The sequence below is a fragment of the Hylaeus anthracinus genome, unplaced genomic scaffold, assembly GCF_026225885.1.
Source record: "Hylaeus anthracinus isolate JK02 unplaced genomic scaffold, UHH_iyHylAnth1.0_haploid 3, whole genome shotgun sequence".
Classification (NCBI taxonomy): domain Eukaryota; kingdom Metazoa; phylum Arthropoda; class Insecta; order Hymenoptera; family Colletidae; genus Hylaeus; species Hylaeus anthracinus.
The window spans coordinates 8,178,448-8,196,522 of record NW_026535284.1 but is presented as its reverse complement, the minus strand read 5'-3'; the positions used below and the strand labels follow the sequence as shown (position 1 = coordinate 8,196,522).

The window sequence follows — 18,075 nt, the reverse complement described above, 5'->3', positions numbered from 1 at the left end:
TTTAAACTGAGCGTATTTCGTTTTTAAACCACTCCCTTGGGAATAATTATCACAGCAATTGTTTTACATTTTACATTTTACGTTTAGATATTTAGGACAACTAAATAATAAAATAGACAATGTAGGAATGCTCCTCTTATTTTGAGAATATCTAAAATATGTAGATAAATAAACAAAGAAACTTTAACTCGTATGGGCACACGGTGCGAGGTAGAAGTGAAAAGCGACGATGAAATTGCTCGCAGCTGGTGCTTTCCTTATAGCAAATTTCCAAGATTAGTATACCCAATCAACGTGTACTCCACTTACGCATGATTGCACCTCGTCAAGTTCCATTTGTAATTCTTAGTCCCTGATACTGACGAGTAGCCAATCCTTTCCCTCTTTATCCTTATTCAGATGTAATCAATGCTCCCTCAATCTGGTGCTTTCATAATAATTTATTCGTATTGTACACTCGATAAGAGTTTTCCAAATTACGCACGTTCGTATCACATAATAACTTACTAATAAATCTTATTCATCGTTGTCTTCAATAGACACGCTTGGAAATTACGAAACTCGCAATACTCCTGAACAAAAAAAAAATTACTGATACAAATGTTACATTTTTTCTATACGACATCGCAATAAATCCAGCTAAATAGTTAAAATACCGAACACTGACGTTTCTTCTGCTGTACTTTTCTAACAAGTAAGACGACCCCTGACGCAAACCCTTCCATCAAGTGAAGCCTTCACGATGGATTCGTCCCCTCTGGAATCGCATCTAGTCGGCCATATTTTTACCAGGCATACTAAGTAGGAGGGTGAAATCGTTTTGATCGCGGAGAAAGCGAGATGCTGGGCGGAGGGTGATGCTGAACAGACGAGCAGCGATGGTGAGGGGTCACCCAATCAACCCCCAGCAAGCCACGTCTTACCCTCTCTACAAAGTTATCTTTCTTGTCCCTGCCCTGAACAGAGTTAGAGCACCCTCGAAATTCCCAACTATTGACCGAACCACTCTGAACCATTGCTACGATCAATCAGCACTAGCGTTGGCAAGAAAAGCCAAATATGAATTTCATACTCCCCTGAAATCTCCTTAAAATTAATAAACTTTTGTTACACTTAACGGGTACCGTTACATGCTTCGAAAGAAGCTCGACTTCGTGAATTTTTCTTTGATTAAATTGTTAATTTAAAAGACATTGTTTAACGCCAATAGAAAGTATCATCGAGTTACATAAAATTATTGTTTCCCCCATCTCAGATGAACGAAACTTTCTTTTCAACTTTCCCAACTGTACTAGTCGAAACAAAACTCAAATATAGAAAGTATTAATAACGATATATTTTCTATAATAAAATTCTTAATTATTATTTAATTGTGATTTTTAATAAAAAGAAAAAATAGTAGTAATTGATACAATTACAGTTGCAATTAGTTTCTAAGTATTATTTTATTCAATATTTTATTCACTTCTTTTTCTAATGCATATTGCACCGGTACTAAACGGGCAAGTTTGGCAAAATTGAAATATGTTATTCTACATTTATTAATTTACTTTCCATTCATTTTTGGTTTCGATCTGTCTTGTACAAATTGTTTTACAGTCAAAAGTATCCGGCTGCCATAAGCCTCCTGTCAAATTCGGCGAAAAATCACGAAATTCGAGTGATCACATCTAACAGACTAAACGGTAAATTGAACCCATATTTCAGACAGATGTGTATTAAGATGTAAATTTTGAGTTTTCAAAGTTATGAGACGATCTGATTTCTTGTCATTTTTCACCAAACCACCTTAATATTAATATCTAAATTGAATTTATTTCACTTATTCAACGAACAAACGTTTATAACTTTGGAATGTACCGTTTCAAACAATTACACCATTCTTACAATTAAATTTCCTTAATTTTAAATCTACATAACAGGCCAACTTTATAGTTTCGGAATATGTACTATTAACGAGAGCAACAGCAATTCCCAATTACTTTCGGACAGTTTTAACATAATGCTTTCGATTACGGTGCTGTCGAATTTCTGCCGCTAATCAACAAGAGTACCTAAGCTCGAAACGATAATACCAGCCCCATTGCAAACCCAATGGAAAGTTATCTCATATAAACTTCCGGCATACCTCGTTTCAGTGCACCCATTGCATTTTATCAATCTCGTTAACCATCAACTTCAAAATTTCTGTCGCGCGTTTCCTGGGATACAGCTTTCATCTTGTATCACTGCTACTGAAAGCCTTCAACTAATGACGAAAGTGACCGCGTCCAGATTTCCTCGACGTGTAAATTAAATTCTACAATTATCGCTACGCGGAGAGCGCGAGCGATCCTTCTCTGTTCTATCTTATTTATATTTCCAATATTTTGTATCTTTTTGGTCAATCTGGAGACACCCTTAAATATTTTACGTAATTTTGAAAATATTTTTGAGACCTCGCAAACTATTAATATCTATCGTCAGCGTGTGACTTCAGTTATTTGGAAAAGAAAATTAGCTTACGAAACCCTTCGTATCGAGAAATATTCAAAGTATGATGCCACGTACGAAAAATTGAACTACCTACAAGACACGAACCCGCGGGGTTAATTGAAATTAGTGGCTTTCAGATTGGCAGGGGCTAAGAAACCGTGATTACTATAAATAGCGTATGTAACCATTTCCAGGTCTAAATACTGATGACCAAGGAGCGGTGATTCGACGGACCGTCGATAATTCAGGCCTATCTACCAGCGTCTCTAATTTCCTTGATATTCGCATCGAAGGGTCCTTACGGTCGGGAAGCCTAAGGATTCCAGAAATACCTACGTGAAGGCAGGAGCGCCTTCCATGACAGGCCTGCAGGATGGAGTTGTATTAATTTCATATCCCTTCCGTCGTTCAACACGAAGACTACGCTCAATCGTCTATTTATTGCCGACATATCCAATCTCGCGCCGTCTCCACGAGATATCGCCTAGATGCGGGGGAGTGGCGACCGGCTATTAATTTTGATTAGTCTCTTCTAAGGATCCTTGATTGGAGGCGAGTTTGCGACAGTCATCTGCGTCGAAGCTTTTAACCGGACAGTCGAAAGAAAAATCGAAATTAAGGTGAGGAGCGAATTACTTTAAACGAGTTACTAATTCTTGTATATTTTAGGTAAACGTACGCAATAAAGACGTTTCGAAACTGCCTATTGTCCGTCGCTTCCCTGTGTTCACTTTCTCTCGATCAACCTATAATTTACCAAAATTTTTTTTTTTTTTTTAATCGGAATTATTCCATATCATTTGTGTTCGATTAAAAATCGATACCGTAAGGCCTCTTTTAAAAAATTCTTTATTTTCTTCCTATTTATGAACCGACCATAGTCGTCCGATACACGAAATCGAACGAGAGAAATTCGGGCAACTCTGTAAATTTTCGTGAAAAGACGACTTCGCTGGTGGTCGATAGAAGAGTGCGATTACACGGTTGTTACATGGCCTGAAATTCAGTCACACTCGCTCGAAGAGCGCAATATAAATGTAAATGTGAATGTTTATGGGGTGGGTGGGTGGGTGGGGGGTGGCACTAAATGTAGAGTGCAGTAATGGTAGGTTTACGAGCACGGCAGTTTACAAGTGGCTCACGAAGTCCCGATTCATTGGGTAACTTGTGTCTCCAACGTTTTGCATTTTAACTAAACTCCGAGTGCCATCTTAATTGCCATTTCCAGCGATAAAATTACCGCGTTCTTCATCTCCAACGGACGGACGTTGCTTTTTCATATCATTCAACGAATACTATTTATTTCAATGTTTACAATTTTCTATCGTTTATAGGCTCAAACAGAATCTCTTTTATTCCCTCGGGAAATTAATTTTTATTAATTAACGTTAACTTTTGTAGCGTTTGCTTCACTTTAGAATGAATGAAGTCAACAATGAGGTGACAAAATAAACAAGAAATTAACTTCTTTAATTGCTCACAGCTGGTGCTTTCCTTATAGCAAATTTCTAAGATTAGTATACCAATCAACATGCACTCCACTTACGCATGATTGCACCTCGTCACGTTCCATTTGTAATTCCTACCCCCTGATATCGACGACTTTATTTTCTTCTGAAAATAATATTAACGTTTGTAGGTGCCAACTTCATTTTAAATACAAGTAAGTAATAAAATAACGAATTAAATAATGAAACGACGAGATATGTATTAAATAACTGTCCCTATTTATCGATGAAACTAAAGAATGTAAGAATAACCGAAACGGACATTGAATAAGATCGCTGTAGAAGTACAATTATACTATAAAATTATGCTATTACGTTTACTACGTAAATATTATAATTTATTAACCTACATATTTCTCGATCTTGTGTAATTACGAATACACCAAAACAGCAATCGAAAAAGGGTGAAGTCGTCCTACGAATTCACTCCACTTTGCCCAATTACGTCGAACCCAAACTACAAACGAGTCCGGTGGAGAAACGGGCCAGAACGCCTTCAGCAGTGGCGGACGAATAAAATCTGCAGGAAGTTAAACGCGACCTATTAACGAAATCGAGTCGATTCCTCGACTGTAGCCGTGGATGCACTCCACGCTGAACCGCGTAAAGGAATTTGCGGTCCAAGTTGCTTCGCTATCCGAGATGGAGAAATCTTCCACCCTATAGCACCCAATCCAACCCCTTTCCTCCTCGACCGGCCCCTCCCCCACCTCCCTCCCTCCCTCCTACGCCAGTTTACTTCAGCCCTGATCATCCGTGGCCCCCCCAGTCACCCCAAGGCTAGTTTCTCCGTAGAACCCTTAAGCTTAACTATCCGCAGAAGTTGGAATCTGTACGTACCTATTCCACGACGTAGCTACGGAACTCACCCCTTCACGGGGCAGCACCCTTCGTTCGGACTTGAACGCACCGCAGCCGTATACCGGTTCGGGCTGTATTAGAATCGGGGAGAGGGGAACGCGAGGCTGAGATAACCGACGAAGTACAGAAAATGAAACGAGACGCGGTCAAGATACCAGAAGAGTCTGCGAGACTTGTAAACCTTCTGCTCCGTGAATTACTACGATACTAGAATTATATAAAACGTTCTCTAAAAGGCAAGGGGATCCCTTTACTTAGGGGTTTTACGTCTCATTGACTCGATCATTAACGACGAAAGTGTCCAGTTTACGTTTTATGGCGAAGATTTGTCTTCTAGGTAGGTTAGGGTGTTTCGTGAATGGTCTTCTCACATTAACCCTCAGATGCCTCTAAGTTTCAAATTTCATACGGGACTTTTAAATCGAATCGTACACTCGCAATTGGTTTGCTTTCAATATTCGGCTGTATGTATGTTCTCTTGGACAAATGTTAAAGAAAATAAACGTCAGCTGTCAAATAATAAATACACTGATATTTTTGTTTAAATTTAATTTGGAAAATCAGGCTTCCAAGGGCCAAGTATTTCTAGATTTCCTAGTATTTCTAGCTCTATCAGGGTTTCCTAAACGGAAGACTTTGTGTTCTAATCAATCACAAGTGGTACGTTTTTAAATAAAAATATACACGAAAACAACAATTTTAACGTCCGTCTCGCTCTAACATGATAGATGTTTGAATTTAGTCCGGTTCCAGTAACGATATTCGTTATCAACCAACATAACTGGACTCTCGAAACCTGTTAGACGAACCTTGCAACGCACTTCCTACTAAAGCAACCCCTAAGAGAACTTTAAGAATCTCAACTGACGCCACGAGTTTCTCAAATATTTATAAGGATTATACAGCAAGTCGTCGACCCGACGTTGGATTGGCATTGAAAAGCTGCTCCTCCAGGGAATGGTCGAGCAATTTCCACAGCGCAAAAGGGTACAACGAAGGGCAAATGGCAGTCGAAGGAGGGAGGAGGGGGAGTAATATTGATTCTACGTAAGATCGCCGCGGGCAAATCTTGCGAATCGAGATTGAGGCGCGGAAACATATTTAGGGAGGAAACGAATCTAGGTAGGGGAAAAGATAGAGACGGCAGTCTCTAACGGCGAAACCATCCCCTGAAGACGATCAAAACATCCACTGTAGGTGGGGCACGTGGATTGCGAAGTCGTCGGAAATCCACAGCCTTCGAGAAATTATGGATCCCGATTGCTACATCGATCCAGCAATTTCACGGAGACCGCCAATTTCCCCGTGATCTTCGTTCCCGTTACCGACGGTCTGATATTAATTAACCTTAAGCTAGGCGAACCCGCGAGATTCGAGACTTGCGCGAACAGGGGTCCTTCGGGAGGCGCATGGGGAAGCGTGCTTAAACGGTTAGCGATTCGAACGTTTACGCACATCCAACGGATACGGAGCAATTAATACGAAGAATATGCCAAATTCATATTTCTAAAAGTCTGGTTAAAGAAGTAAAATTTTCTAAGCAGTGTAACGCGTGCTTTGTTACCGATGTTTTATATATTTTCGAATTCGTGCATGTCCTCTTATTCTGCTTTTCTACCATTCATTCATTCGTTCGTTTATTTAAAGTGCGTAACTTATTATACAAAGTTATTGCACTACTGCTTACTTGTTACTAGCTTATTTCCATTTTTCGTGACGGCACTGCGTTCAGAATATTTAATTAAAACAGGAAACGGAGATGGATAGTCAAATATGTATAGCCAAGAAAAGATGTAAGAATTTAGAAGAGGGAAGCATATGTTGGCGGAGAGATGAAGACAGAAAGTGCGGATTGTGTAAACTTGAAATAGGGACATTGAAACGCTTCATAGAGGACTATCAGGAGTCAAAAAGAGGGGAATTAAAAAAGGAAGGGAGGGAAAATAGCAGAAGAGCAAAGCTAAGGTGACAAGTTAGACCTTAGAAGTATGTAGTATGTAACGTTAGTAGATTAAAGATCATCAACTTTAGGATTAGTATGTAAGGCACGAGTACGATGGAATGAGAGATTAGAAAATGTTTAGAAGTTTTATAACCAACTTCATTTATCTATATATCTATCTATCTAATACCACACTTCGTTCTGTTCCCACAATTCAAATTATAAATGTATCATATAAAATTTACAGAAATATAATTGCTGAGGTGTTCCATCAGAAATTAAGATGAAAAATACACGAAAAGAAATTTCATTTCAAAAGCGCGGAATCTGTCGAAAGACAGATTGCGATAGAAAAATTGACCAGTACATGGTCCAGAAGCCGCCAGTGAATTCTCGGCAGGAACTGGTCAGATAAGACGCAATTAAACTCGATAGAGAAAGGACGGATAGGGAGGGAGGGGCAAATTCGCAGCGAGAGCATAAAGTTGTCCCGCGAGATAGACCGGGACCGGTTGTCTAAAATGACGGGGGAATCTGGAGCGTCGGAGAAGGCAGCCACGAATCGAGCTCCTTTGTGGTACTTACGCCTTTCTGAGGGCACGGGAAGCCCCGAAGAAGGAGGATCTTGGTTAATCTTACTAATCTTCGACGCTTGCTCCGACCTCCGACTGCGAAACGACGCAACGGACGGTCGAAAACCGCGGCCTAATGACATTACAGATCCCCCAATCAGCGCGAAGACCGAATAAAGGACGCGCAACATGCTACGCTTAATTTTATTGAACCGTTTGAAGCGCGCGTAAAATCTTTTCGAGCGTCTAAGATAGCGATCGAGTAGCGATCTCTTGTTAACTCTTTGGGGCACGGTGGAATTAAAAGTGTCCCACCTTTTTGATGGACCGTAATGCATGGTGGGACACTTTTAATCCCACCTCGAAATTTTGCAATAGCTCCATGTGTATAGGTGTGATACCTTTATTAATAAAAATATAACAATTTTGTTTGATTTAAAACGCAATAAAATTCCTGTGCAACATGGGTCTATTTTATGACCCGAATTCCTGTGGCGCAAAGAGTTAAGCCATAGAACGTATCTGCGACGTGGTTTCAATTGTTTGCGAGCTAATATCAGCTTTACAAACACTGCTTAACTTTATTTAGCGTTAAAAGAAATTTTTCTATGATTATCTATATACGAATTAACGTAATAAAGTTCCATGTTGTATTCGCAAAGAATTAATAACGACTCGGTAGATGTTTTTTTTAATGATTAAACAATTTTTTAAATCTTGCGATTCTCCTCGATGTCTCTAATCATTTTAAACGACCGTGTAACGAAATTCATTAGTTTATCAATCTGCGGTGCAAATTGCTTGGCATCAAAGGCAGTTCAGTCATAATCCATTTGGATGTTTTGATACCAGGATTAATTGCCGTAACATCAAGGAGCTTAGATCAAGTTTTTGCTTAGGTTAGGGGATGGACCAGTAAATTAGATGGGTTTATCGACTCTTGGGTCCAGAAGCCTAGAACAGAATGAGGGAAGCCAGCTGTTTTTGCAACGTTCTCCGGGAAATTCCGGAGAATACTGTAGTTTGGCTTTCCTCCTCGTTTTCCACGAGCGATACGGCCTCCTTGTATAATAACCACTTTCCAAAATTAAATCCGAGTTGCTTTCGAAAACCGATATAATATCATCGTTTTATAAATTAAATTGAAAAATACTCGATACCAAGGAATTTTTGATTATGCAAACTATTGATTGCGTAATTAAGAGATTCTCTAAATATTTTGGGCGACGTATTCCGTGAATATATTACGATATTCTGACGTCTATGATAAGGCTCGATAACCAATTAGCTTATCAAAGTGGAGGAGAGAATAACATTCTGAAATGGTAGTCAACAATTTCTATAGCATATCAACGATACTCGACAAAATGAATAAATTCTAGTAAACAAGGTCTTCCTCTTATATTATTTTTAATTTCATCAAATTTTGGACAAAATTACTATAGATCAAAAACGAATTAATCCTAAATAAAATCGTTTAATTCGCGCTACCAGCTAAAAGACGAAGAACAAGTTTAAAATTTAAATAACTATATTTCTAAGATGCTTTTGTAATTATATCATCAAAAGCAAAAGTGCAGAACCACTTGACGTAACTTGTAGTAATGTTTCCTTTGAGAATTCATGACGAGTAACTTTCGTGTCAAAGTTTATCGATCGTTGCTTCATACGAAAAACCGATAAACAGTTCGCTTGTTGTTCACGACGCGCATTTTCAAGCCCCCCCATGGAGACGATCATTGTCATTAGTATTTAGGAAAACGTCGTCTCGTACCATAATATGACACGATTACCGCAAGTCTTTAAGTAAGAACAATGTATATTCTAACATTCCATACAAATTTAAATAATATCACCAGAACGAAATATGTTATTCATCGTCGTATTCATCTACCCGTGCGAAAGTAATTTGCAAAATGAGTGTTAATATTCGAAAGTGATCAACAATTTGAAAAAGAAAAGACGATGTAAAGAGTCTATTGGTACCAAATTTCTAAAATATAGTATAATCTTAATATAAATGTCTCAAAATATGTAACACGTTTGTAAAACGAAATCATATGAATATAGATTTATGAATTTCTTACTATAAAATTATTTACACATATTATTTGCAAAATGAGTGTTAATATTCGAAAGTGATCAACAATTTGAAAAAGAAAAGACGATGTAAAGAATCTATTGGTACCAAATTTCTTAAATATAGTATAATCTTAATATAAATGTCTCAAAATATGTAACACGTTTGTAAAACAAAATCATATGAATATAGATTTATGAATTTCTTACTATAACATTATTTACACGTATAAGGAAACGAGTAGAAAGATAGCGAAATTTAAAATTGAAGTATATATCTACCGTGCCCGCTATCAGAACTTCGCGCGTGTACCTTTTGAAAGATAGTTGGAGGCATTTAAATGATCGAGCAAATCTTTCCACGTGTATATCATACACGGAACGATGTGTTGACACATATATATCCTCAAACAGAATCGCATGTGAACCGGTAGCTCCACGCTAAGGCCGTTCACTTGATTATCACCAGTCTTTCAGTAAATTTGCGTCGTTGGTTGTTACGTACAACGTCTTTAAATTCGCGCAGCTCGAAACAGTGATCATCTAAAGAAGTTCACCTTAACAAAAATCGGAGTATAGCGATTGTTTTTCTCGTGATTACAGGATTCTCCAAAGAGTTATGTCGACGGACGTGCGAGGAGCGGTATTGTCCGGGACCGAGCTAGCAAAGTGAGTTAAATTTTTGTTTAAATATTTAAGTAACATATTTACGAATAGTTAATGACAATTTAAGAATTCTTAAAACAACTTTCCACGATGCATTCATCTTTAAACATATTTCACTCATTCTTATGCGCTCCATTTTGACTTTTCAAGATCGACTTTCCGGGATCGATATCGTGTTCCTTGCAATGACCTAACGTTTGAAATCGAATTACAGAAAGTACGTGCATCTAAACTCTCGAAAATGTTAATCTGTCTTACGGAGTATTTTCCATGTGAGGTTATGATTGCATCCAGTATCTAGATTATATAACGATAAAACATAGTTTATTAGAGCGTAAATACGTAAACGTACATACGCATACGTAACATCGTCACACGAATTTCATGTATACGGAAACGATTAATTTAAATATTTAGAAAACGAGTAAAGTTAGGGTGCTGAGCACGTGTTCATGCCCGCCAAATTTAAACGCGGGAAAAATACAGGTACAGCATTGAAGATGTGTTCCAGTCTAGAGCTTCAATTTTTAGTTCTTTTCGAGAATTTTTTTTTAATCTATAAGGAATTATTATCAAAGATTTTGAAATAATCAAAATTAAAAGTGGGTCTACACTTTGAGAAAATGCAAAAAAAAAATTGATATCTTGAAAGTTCTAGACTAGAAAACCACCTTAAATGCGTGCAATTTTCTATATATTTATAAATTTATATCTAAAATGATTAAATCGTAGATAAATATGAGACACTTGTTATTGAAACACAAAATCTCTTTTAATTGTAAATGCATATTACGCAACAATTAGATAAAATTTAGAATGGATTTAAAACTTTCACTTGTATTCGTTTCTTCTAGTTTTAGAGTAATATAATTTCTAAACTTTAGAATAATTTTATCTTTAAACAATTTGCAATGAAATTTACTAAAAGATTAAAAATATTCTTAAACGATCTAACGAATTGAATTTGATTCCCTCAGGGAGATCCGAGAAAACCTAGCAAAAGATGTTAAGGCTTTAAAAGGCAAACTGCCGAATTTCGTACCTGGTTTAGCGATTGTTCAAGTAGGAGGCAGGGAAGACTCGAATGTTTACATACGAATGAAAATAAAAGCGGCGGACGACATTGGAATCGCTGCGGAACACGTCAAACTCCCAAACACTACAACAGAAATAGAATTAATAAATAAAGTGAATAACCTGAACAATGATCCGAATATTCACGGAATTATTGTACAAATGCCCCTGGACAGTGTTAACCCAATCAATAGTCACCTGATTACAGATCTAGTGTCGCCCGTCAAAGACGTTGATGGGTAAGTCCTTTATCATTATTATTTTTGATTATTCAATCAATTACGTAAACATTACAAATTAACTTATACTAAATGTATTGGATTTATTAAACGTAAATAAATAGTAAAACTTAATATTCGTTACGTGCTGTAACATTTTTAGTGAAATCAAATAATTATACAAAAATATAGAATATAAAAACTTCTTCGTACGAATCATTCTTTTTCTAAGAATATACTAAAATTTATTTTTAATAGCGTATTGCACGAAAATTTGTAAAATTTGTTTCGTGGTGCGTTTAATATCGAGAAATTTTAAAACAGAACTCAGATATCGCGACCTTTGACGCAAAAGTCAGATTAGATGACAAGAGTACAGTCATCTTAATAGCTTTTTATTTGTATACATGCAACTTCAATAACGACATCTTGCTATTTGCATTAGTAGGCTGTATATTTTTAAAACTTTAAGTAAATATTATACAAAAATTGCATAATTTCAGGCTGAACACGATTAACGAGGGAAAAGCGGCCATCGGCGATATGACGGGATTTTTGCCGTGCACCCCAAACGGATGCATCGAACTTATCAAAAAGTGTGTTATCAAACATTGTTTAATTCCATTTTGCGACCTTGGTCTTAAATTACAAAAGTTACAAAATCCTAAAAATTCGGGAGTAGGAATAGAGTTCTGCGATTATACAATAGAAAAAAAAAATAATCACAAACTTTGTATTTCCTTTTTCAAAGATTTTTTAAATTTTCTATTCGTTGAAGGCAATTGACGAAACACCAACTGTTCTTTATGAAATATTGGTTGTTCATCAAAATCAAATGTGAAAGCAACTTTAATAATAGATAATAATTTCTACGACCAAGGAAATCATTTCGAGATAACTTTAGTTTCTATGAAAATGTTTACTAGGAGTGGAGTGCCTATCGCTGGTGCCCAAGCCGTAGTTTTAGGCAGAAGCAAAATTGTCGGTACGCCGGTAGCTGAATTATTGAAATGGCAAAATGCAACTGTAACGGTGTGTCACTCGAAAACGAAGAATCTCCCGCAAGTTGTGAGTATCCGAATCACGCTTCGAATACATTCTAGAGTAACGAGAATCAATTAAAACAATCGTATTCTGTATTGACTGTAGACCTCACAGGCTGATATCTTAGTGGTTGCTATTGGTCAACCTCAGATGGTCAAGGGAAGCTGGATTAAACCAGGTGCAGTCGTAATCGACTGCGGAATAAATAGCATCCCAGGTAGACATAATGTTAAATTTTTCCTTTAGTATTATAAATTAATATACTTAAAATATATTATTAATACTAATAATACCATTTCCTCTAACGCAACCAAAGCTGAAAGCTGAACGCTACTAATTCCAACATTTCCAATAATATTGCAACATTTCCAATAATGTTGCATTCAATGGGTGAGGATCTTATTTTCGTTGCACGCTAAATAATAATCATCTTTATCGGTGTCAATGGGAATCGTAATAACATACATTTAATTCTGTCATATTCTCAAATGACACGAAATAAAATTAGTCTAACAATTCTGCAATATTCCGTTTCAGATTCTACAAAGAAAAGCGGACAACGTTTAGTAGGCGACGTGGATTATGAAGAAGCAGCGAAGGTAGCTTCGTACATCACACCGGTACCTGGCGGCGTCGGCCCGATGACTGTAGCTATGTTGATGAAGAACACGGTAATCTCTGCTCAAAAATCAGCAGAGAAACTATTGAGTAATAAGTGGAACTTAAGACCTCTGAAGATCAATCCGCAAAAGCCTGTGCCCAGCGATATAACAATTTCAAGGAGCCAAGAACCAAAGTCGATCACGTCCTTAGCAGAAGAAATTGGACTACACCCAAACGAAATCAGTCCTTACGGTAGCAAGAAAGCGAAGATTGGTTTGAACGTTCTGAAGAGGTTGAAGCATCAACAAAACGGCAAACTCGTAGTAGTCGCTGGTATCACTCCAACGCCTTTTGGAGAAGGCAAGAGCACCACGTCGCTTGGCTTGGTGCAAGCTCTAACCGCCCACAAGGGAAAGAACACGTTCGTTACTTTAAGACAACCCAGTCAAGGTCCCACCTTCGGAGTCAAAGGTGGAGCTGCAGGTGGAGGATACTCGCAGGTATTGTCTACTCAAATAAAAATTCAAATGAATCTTTCGCGCCGAAACACGATACAATTAATCCGTTAAATCCAGGTTATCCCCATGGAAGAGTTCAATTTGCATTTGACCGGCGACATCCACGCTGTGACCGCAGCCAATAATCTGTTAGCGGCGCAAATCGATGCTCGATATTTCCACGAATCTACTCAAACCGACAAGGCTCTTTACGATCGTCTTGTACCGACAGTCAAAGGCGAGAGGCGATTTTCGAAAATACAGTTGAGACGTTTAGAGAAGCTTGGTATTACAAAGACTGATCCAAATAGTTTGACAGAAGATGAAATCAGAAAATTTGCAAGGCTCGACATCGATCCCGAAAATATTACTTGGACCCGAGGTATTATACGGTATACGTATGCAGAGTCGAGTATTTAAGACAGATAACTTGAATGATTCGCTTATTTTTTAAAGGTAGAAATGTTCTTTTACTACAAATAAAATCAAACGACTTCTCTCGCACGCATTCCTTTCTATTTAAAAAAAATTAACGAATTATCCAATTTACATGGCTCAAATACGCCATTCTGTACAACAAACCATTAAATGAAAATACACAACACATGTAAAATATGCTTCTTTTAGTGGTTGACACGAACGATCGATTTTTGCGAAAAATCACTATCGGACAGAGCCCAACCGAAAAAGGTAAAACGCGAGAAACATCTTTCTGTATTTCTGTTGGTTCTGAAATAATGGCGATACTTGCACTCGCCACTAGCGTCGAAGACATGAAACAAAGGCTAGGTAACATGGTGGTAGCTTTCAACAAGAATGGAGAACCTTTAACTGCTGAAGATTTTGTTAGTATATTTACAACGTATATCGTCAAATCGTAAACGTGTTATACCGTTATTTTATGTGGAATTAAATTTAGGGTATGACCGGAGCAATGGCAATTTTATTGAAAGATGCCATTGAGCCAACGCTCATGCAATCCTTAGAAGGAACTCCGGTAATGGTTCATGCTGGACCGTTTGCAAACATAGCGCACGGTTGTTCTTCGATTATAGCAGACGCTATTGCACTGAAACTAGTCGGACCAGAAGGTATCGTAGTAACGGAAGCTGGATTCGGTTCTGATATCGGAATGGAGAAATTCTTTGATATCAAATGTCGTACATCCGGACATGTGCCAAACGCTGTCGTACTCGTGACAACCGTTAGGGCACTGAAAATGCATGGTGGTGGTCCTCCAGTAACCGTTGGCGCTGCCTTGAAAAAAGAATACCGTGAGGAAAATCTTGAGTTAGTTAGGAAAGGTCTCCCGAATCTCCAAAAGCATATCAGTAACGGAGTTAAATTTGGTGTACCAGTTATCGTCGCAATTAATGTACACGCGTAAGTTTAACAAAATGTAATTTCTACTTTATAGTTTTGTATACTAAGAAATATATAATTGTATGAAATCTGTTGCAGTACTGACACGCAGGCTGAATTAGAATTAGTAAAGGATGCAGCGATTAAAAGCGGTGCAACAGATGCAGTCATATGCAATCACTGGGCAGAAGGTGGCGCCGGCGCCATAGGCCTTGCGGAAGCAGTTATAGCAGCCACGAGCAAACCCAGTAATTTCAAATTATTGTACGATCTCCGTGACAGTATCGAAAACAAAATTAATATTATTGCCAAAGAAGTGTACGGAGCTGGACAAGTTGTACTTGCAGATAAGGTATAAAATTTTAAGTAATTTTGTTAAATACTTTTGTTTCTATGTTCTATACGATACTTCTATGTATATATGTAACAATTATTAATACAGGTGCAGAAAAAAATTGAATTGTACAATAAACTAGGATACGATAAATTACCTCTTTGCATGGCGAAAACATCGAACTCTTTAACGGGCGATCCATCGATTAAAGGCGCACCTAAAGGTTTCACTCTCGATATTACAAATATATTTGCGTCTGTTGGAGCAGGTTTTGTAGTACCTATGGTTGGAGATGTAAGTACTCGAACGTATAACAATTATTAATTTTATAGGTATAATATCCAACTATGGTAATAACGCTATTTTTATAGATAATGATGATGCCAGGTCTTTCTACAAGACCAAGTATTTACGATATGGACTGGAACAGCGAAACAGATGAAATCGAAGGCCTATTTTAAATGTTGTATTTTGAATGTTGTAAACATTCCTATAATTCGACATAGCCTATTTTTAAGTATCTAGTAATAATTGTTACAATTGTTCTGTTTGATTCAAATGTTTTATTTTTCATCTGAATTATAGGATACTTACATTAGTATGTATTACAATGTACATGTGTTTCAACAAGATAAACTTCATTTTATACTAAATAAAATCGTAATAAAATCATTCTGTACATTTGTTGTTCTACAAGTCAGATCAACCTGAAGAGATTTTACCAATAGCTCGAAATTTTGCGGAACGCGATCTTGGATTTAAATTTACCTCTTCAGGTTGAGGAGTTATTACATGTTTGTGTAACATTTTCCATGGTGTTCTAATGGCTTCTTCCATTTCAATTGGATCATAAACTTTACCATGATGTACAAATTTTAATGCATCTTTATTAGCTACGTTATCTGTTATATTTCCGGTAATGTGCCTTTTAACAATTGTATCTTCTAAAGAATGGAAGGATAATGTTACTAAACGACCGTTAATTTTTAAATATGATGCAGCAAGAATAAGACCATAATTAATTTCATTTAATTCATTATTTATAAAAATTCTAAGTGCTTGAAATGTTTTTGTAGCACAATGAGCGGATCTACCAATTTGGTCATGTCTTTTTTCATGAACAACAGACTCAATAAGTTTAACTAATTCTTCTGTTGTTCTTAGACTTCTAAAAGTGTATCGAGCATCGATAACAGCACGTGCAATTTTTTTAGATAGCTTCTCTTCACCATAGACTCTCAAGATCTGAGTTAAATCTATTTCAGATATTTTTTCTAAAACTTCGGCCGCTGTTGGTTCGTTGGGACATCGGAATCCGTCCATTCTCATATCCAATGGTCCATTTTTCGATATTGAAAATCCTCTTTCAGCAACATTAAATTGCATTGATGAACATCCAAAGTCAAATAAAAATCCATCGATACTATTCTTTTCTATTTTATGTTCACACAACAATTGTGGTAATTCTGAAAATCTCCCTAATAGAGGTATTACTTGTCCAGGATACTTTTCTGACAATTTTTGTGCAAATTCATATGCAACAGGATCCCTGTCCAATGCAAATATTTTCACATCAGGAGAAGATTCTAAAATTTTTTTTGAATGTCCACCAGCACCAAATGTCATATCCACGTATATTTTCCCTGGCGATGGTTCTAAGTATTGTAATACTTCCTTAGCCATAACTGGTATGTGTGGTGCATTTTCATTGTCTTCAATTACTCTCTGACTAAAGGTTTCGGTATTTTCTAACATTTGAATATCATTTTGTCTATGTAATGAAATATGTATGCTTCTACTACAATGTTTTATATCATAATGCCTTACTACAGAAATGAAATAAATTCTATGTGCTAACGCTTTTAGCATTGTAATAATTTACAATTTTTGAATATGTTCGTGAAAAAATCCCGTTATCTTCCTTGAAATATTCTTGCAGTTCTGGTGCGAGTGCTAAATTACATTGTTCTCTCGATAGCCCACTAGCACTGTCTATACGACTACGAACATACATTTGTCCATAATGATTGGATGTAATTCTTTTTAAGGACATGTAGTAACGATCACATACCTCACGATTTAATTGACTACTGGTTTCGCCTTTGGCAAATGCAATCTTTACTTGATCACGAATGTGCTGACTTAAATCTCTAAAATAAGTAGAAATTACCATGAAATGTTATACTATGACAAAAAACTACTGTAACTATATATTCAACTACTTAGAGTAGGGGTCTGCAAACTATGGCTTGGTGTCTGGATGTAGTCTTTGAAGTAAAAGTGATTTTTAAATGAATTTCACAACTGTATCACGATATTGCTGTTTCATTTTTCATGGTGGTAAAAAGGTGAAATTCATCAAACTTTATTACAAACCATTAACGTAGAACGCTTAAAACTTCAATGAAAAATACATAACACATTTCACTTTCGTTACTAAGTATCCAAAAAATGTTATTATATGCAACTATATTCTATTAGATACAAAAAATGGGACAAATAGTATATCGGCGCTTTAAAAAACATCCTAACCTCATCAAACACATTTTCATACAAAAATTGAAGACTTGATTCAAATAAATATGTCATTTATGTAAAAGATAGGGAATCATAAAGAAACGATACATTTATGAAGTCAAATGAAATTACCTGCCCGGTTTTGATCTATCCAATGGCCAAGCTTCTAATAATTTCATATAATTCCTGTACGTACCAGCCATTATTTATACACTTTTAGGAGCGCGTTCCAATTGGACTCTACTGAGAAATGAATGGTAACGCCATCGAGCAATACACTGCTTAAAATAATTATTAACCTATTAGCCGTACCCTCAAACGAT

The 18,075-nt window shown here is 36.8% G+C and overlaps 3 protein-coding genes across 3 annotated transcripts; 1 reads left to right on the top strand and 2 right to left on the bottom strand.

Moving 5' to 3' along the window:
* The first annotated feature begins 9,857 nt into the window (after positions 1-9,857).
* On the top strand, positions 9,858-15,914 carry LOC128893882 (C-1-tetrahydrofolate synthase, cytoplasmic). Its single transcript, XM_054155193.1, has 12 exons — positions 9,858-10,106; positions 11,081-11,416; positions 11,899-11,991; positions 12,322-12,463; positions 12,545-12,656; positions 12,977-13,542; positions 13,618-13,921; positions 14,167-14,384; positions 14,459-14,922; positions 15,001-15,253; positions 15,344-15,529; positions 15,607-15,914. Exons 1-12 carry the CDS (start codon positions 10,057-10,059, stop codon positions 15,694-15,696), a joined length of 2,814 nt encoding a protein of 937 aa, XP_054011168.1. The 5' UTR covers positions 9,858-10,056; the 3' UTR covers positions 15,697-15,914.
* LOC128893910 (probable methyltransferase-like protein 15 homolog) lies at positions 15,776-17,104 on the bottom strand. The gene has a single exon (XM_054155241.1). The coding sequence runs from the start codon at positions 17,102-17,104 to the stop codon at positions 15,938-15,940; it is 1,167 nt and encodes a 388-aa protein (XP_054011216.1). The 3' UTR covers positions 15,776-15,937.
* LOC128893931 (ubiquinol-cytochrome-c reductase complex assembly factor 2) lies at positions 17,082-18,044 on the bottom strand. Its single transcript, XM_054155267.1, has 2 exons — positions 17,885-18,044; positions 17,082-17,385 (listed from the first exon to the last, which is right to left on the bottom strand). Exons 1-2 carry the CDS (start codon positions 17,953-17,955, stop codon positions 17,082-17,084), a joined length of 375 nt encoding a protein of 124 aa, XP_054011242.1. The 5' UTR covers positions 17,956-18,044.
* Positions 18,045-18,075: the final 31 nt, after the last annotated feature.

Coding starts and splice junctions, on each gene's coding strand:
- LOC128893882 (XM_054155193.1), top strand. CDS start 10,057: ATGTCGACGGACGTGCGAGGAGCGGTATTGTCCGGGACCGAGCTAGCA. Junction 11,992..12,321: donor TGCATCGAACTTATCAAAAA/GTGTGTTATCAA, acceptor AATGTTTACTAG/GAGTGGAGTGCCTATCGCTG. Junction 14,923..15,000: donor GTCGCAATTAATGTACACGC/GTAAGTTTAACA, acceptor AATCTGTTGCAG/TACTGACACGCAGGCTGAAT.
- LOC128893910 (XM_054155241.1), bottom strand. CDS start 17,104: ATGCTAAAAGCGTTAGCACATAGAATTTATTTCATTTCTGTAGTAAGG.
- LOC128893931 (XM_054155267.1), bottom strand. CDS start 17,955: ATGGCTGGTACGTACAGGAATTATATGAAATTATTAGAAGCTTGGCCA. Junction 17,386..17,884: donor GATAGATCAAAACCGGGCAG/GTAATTTCATTT, acceptor TACTTATTTTAG/AGATTTAAGTCAGCACATTC.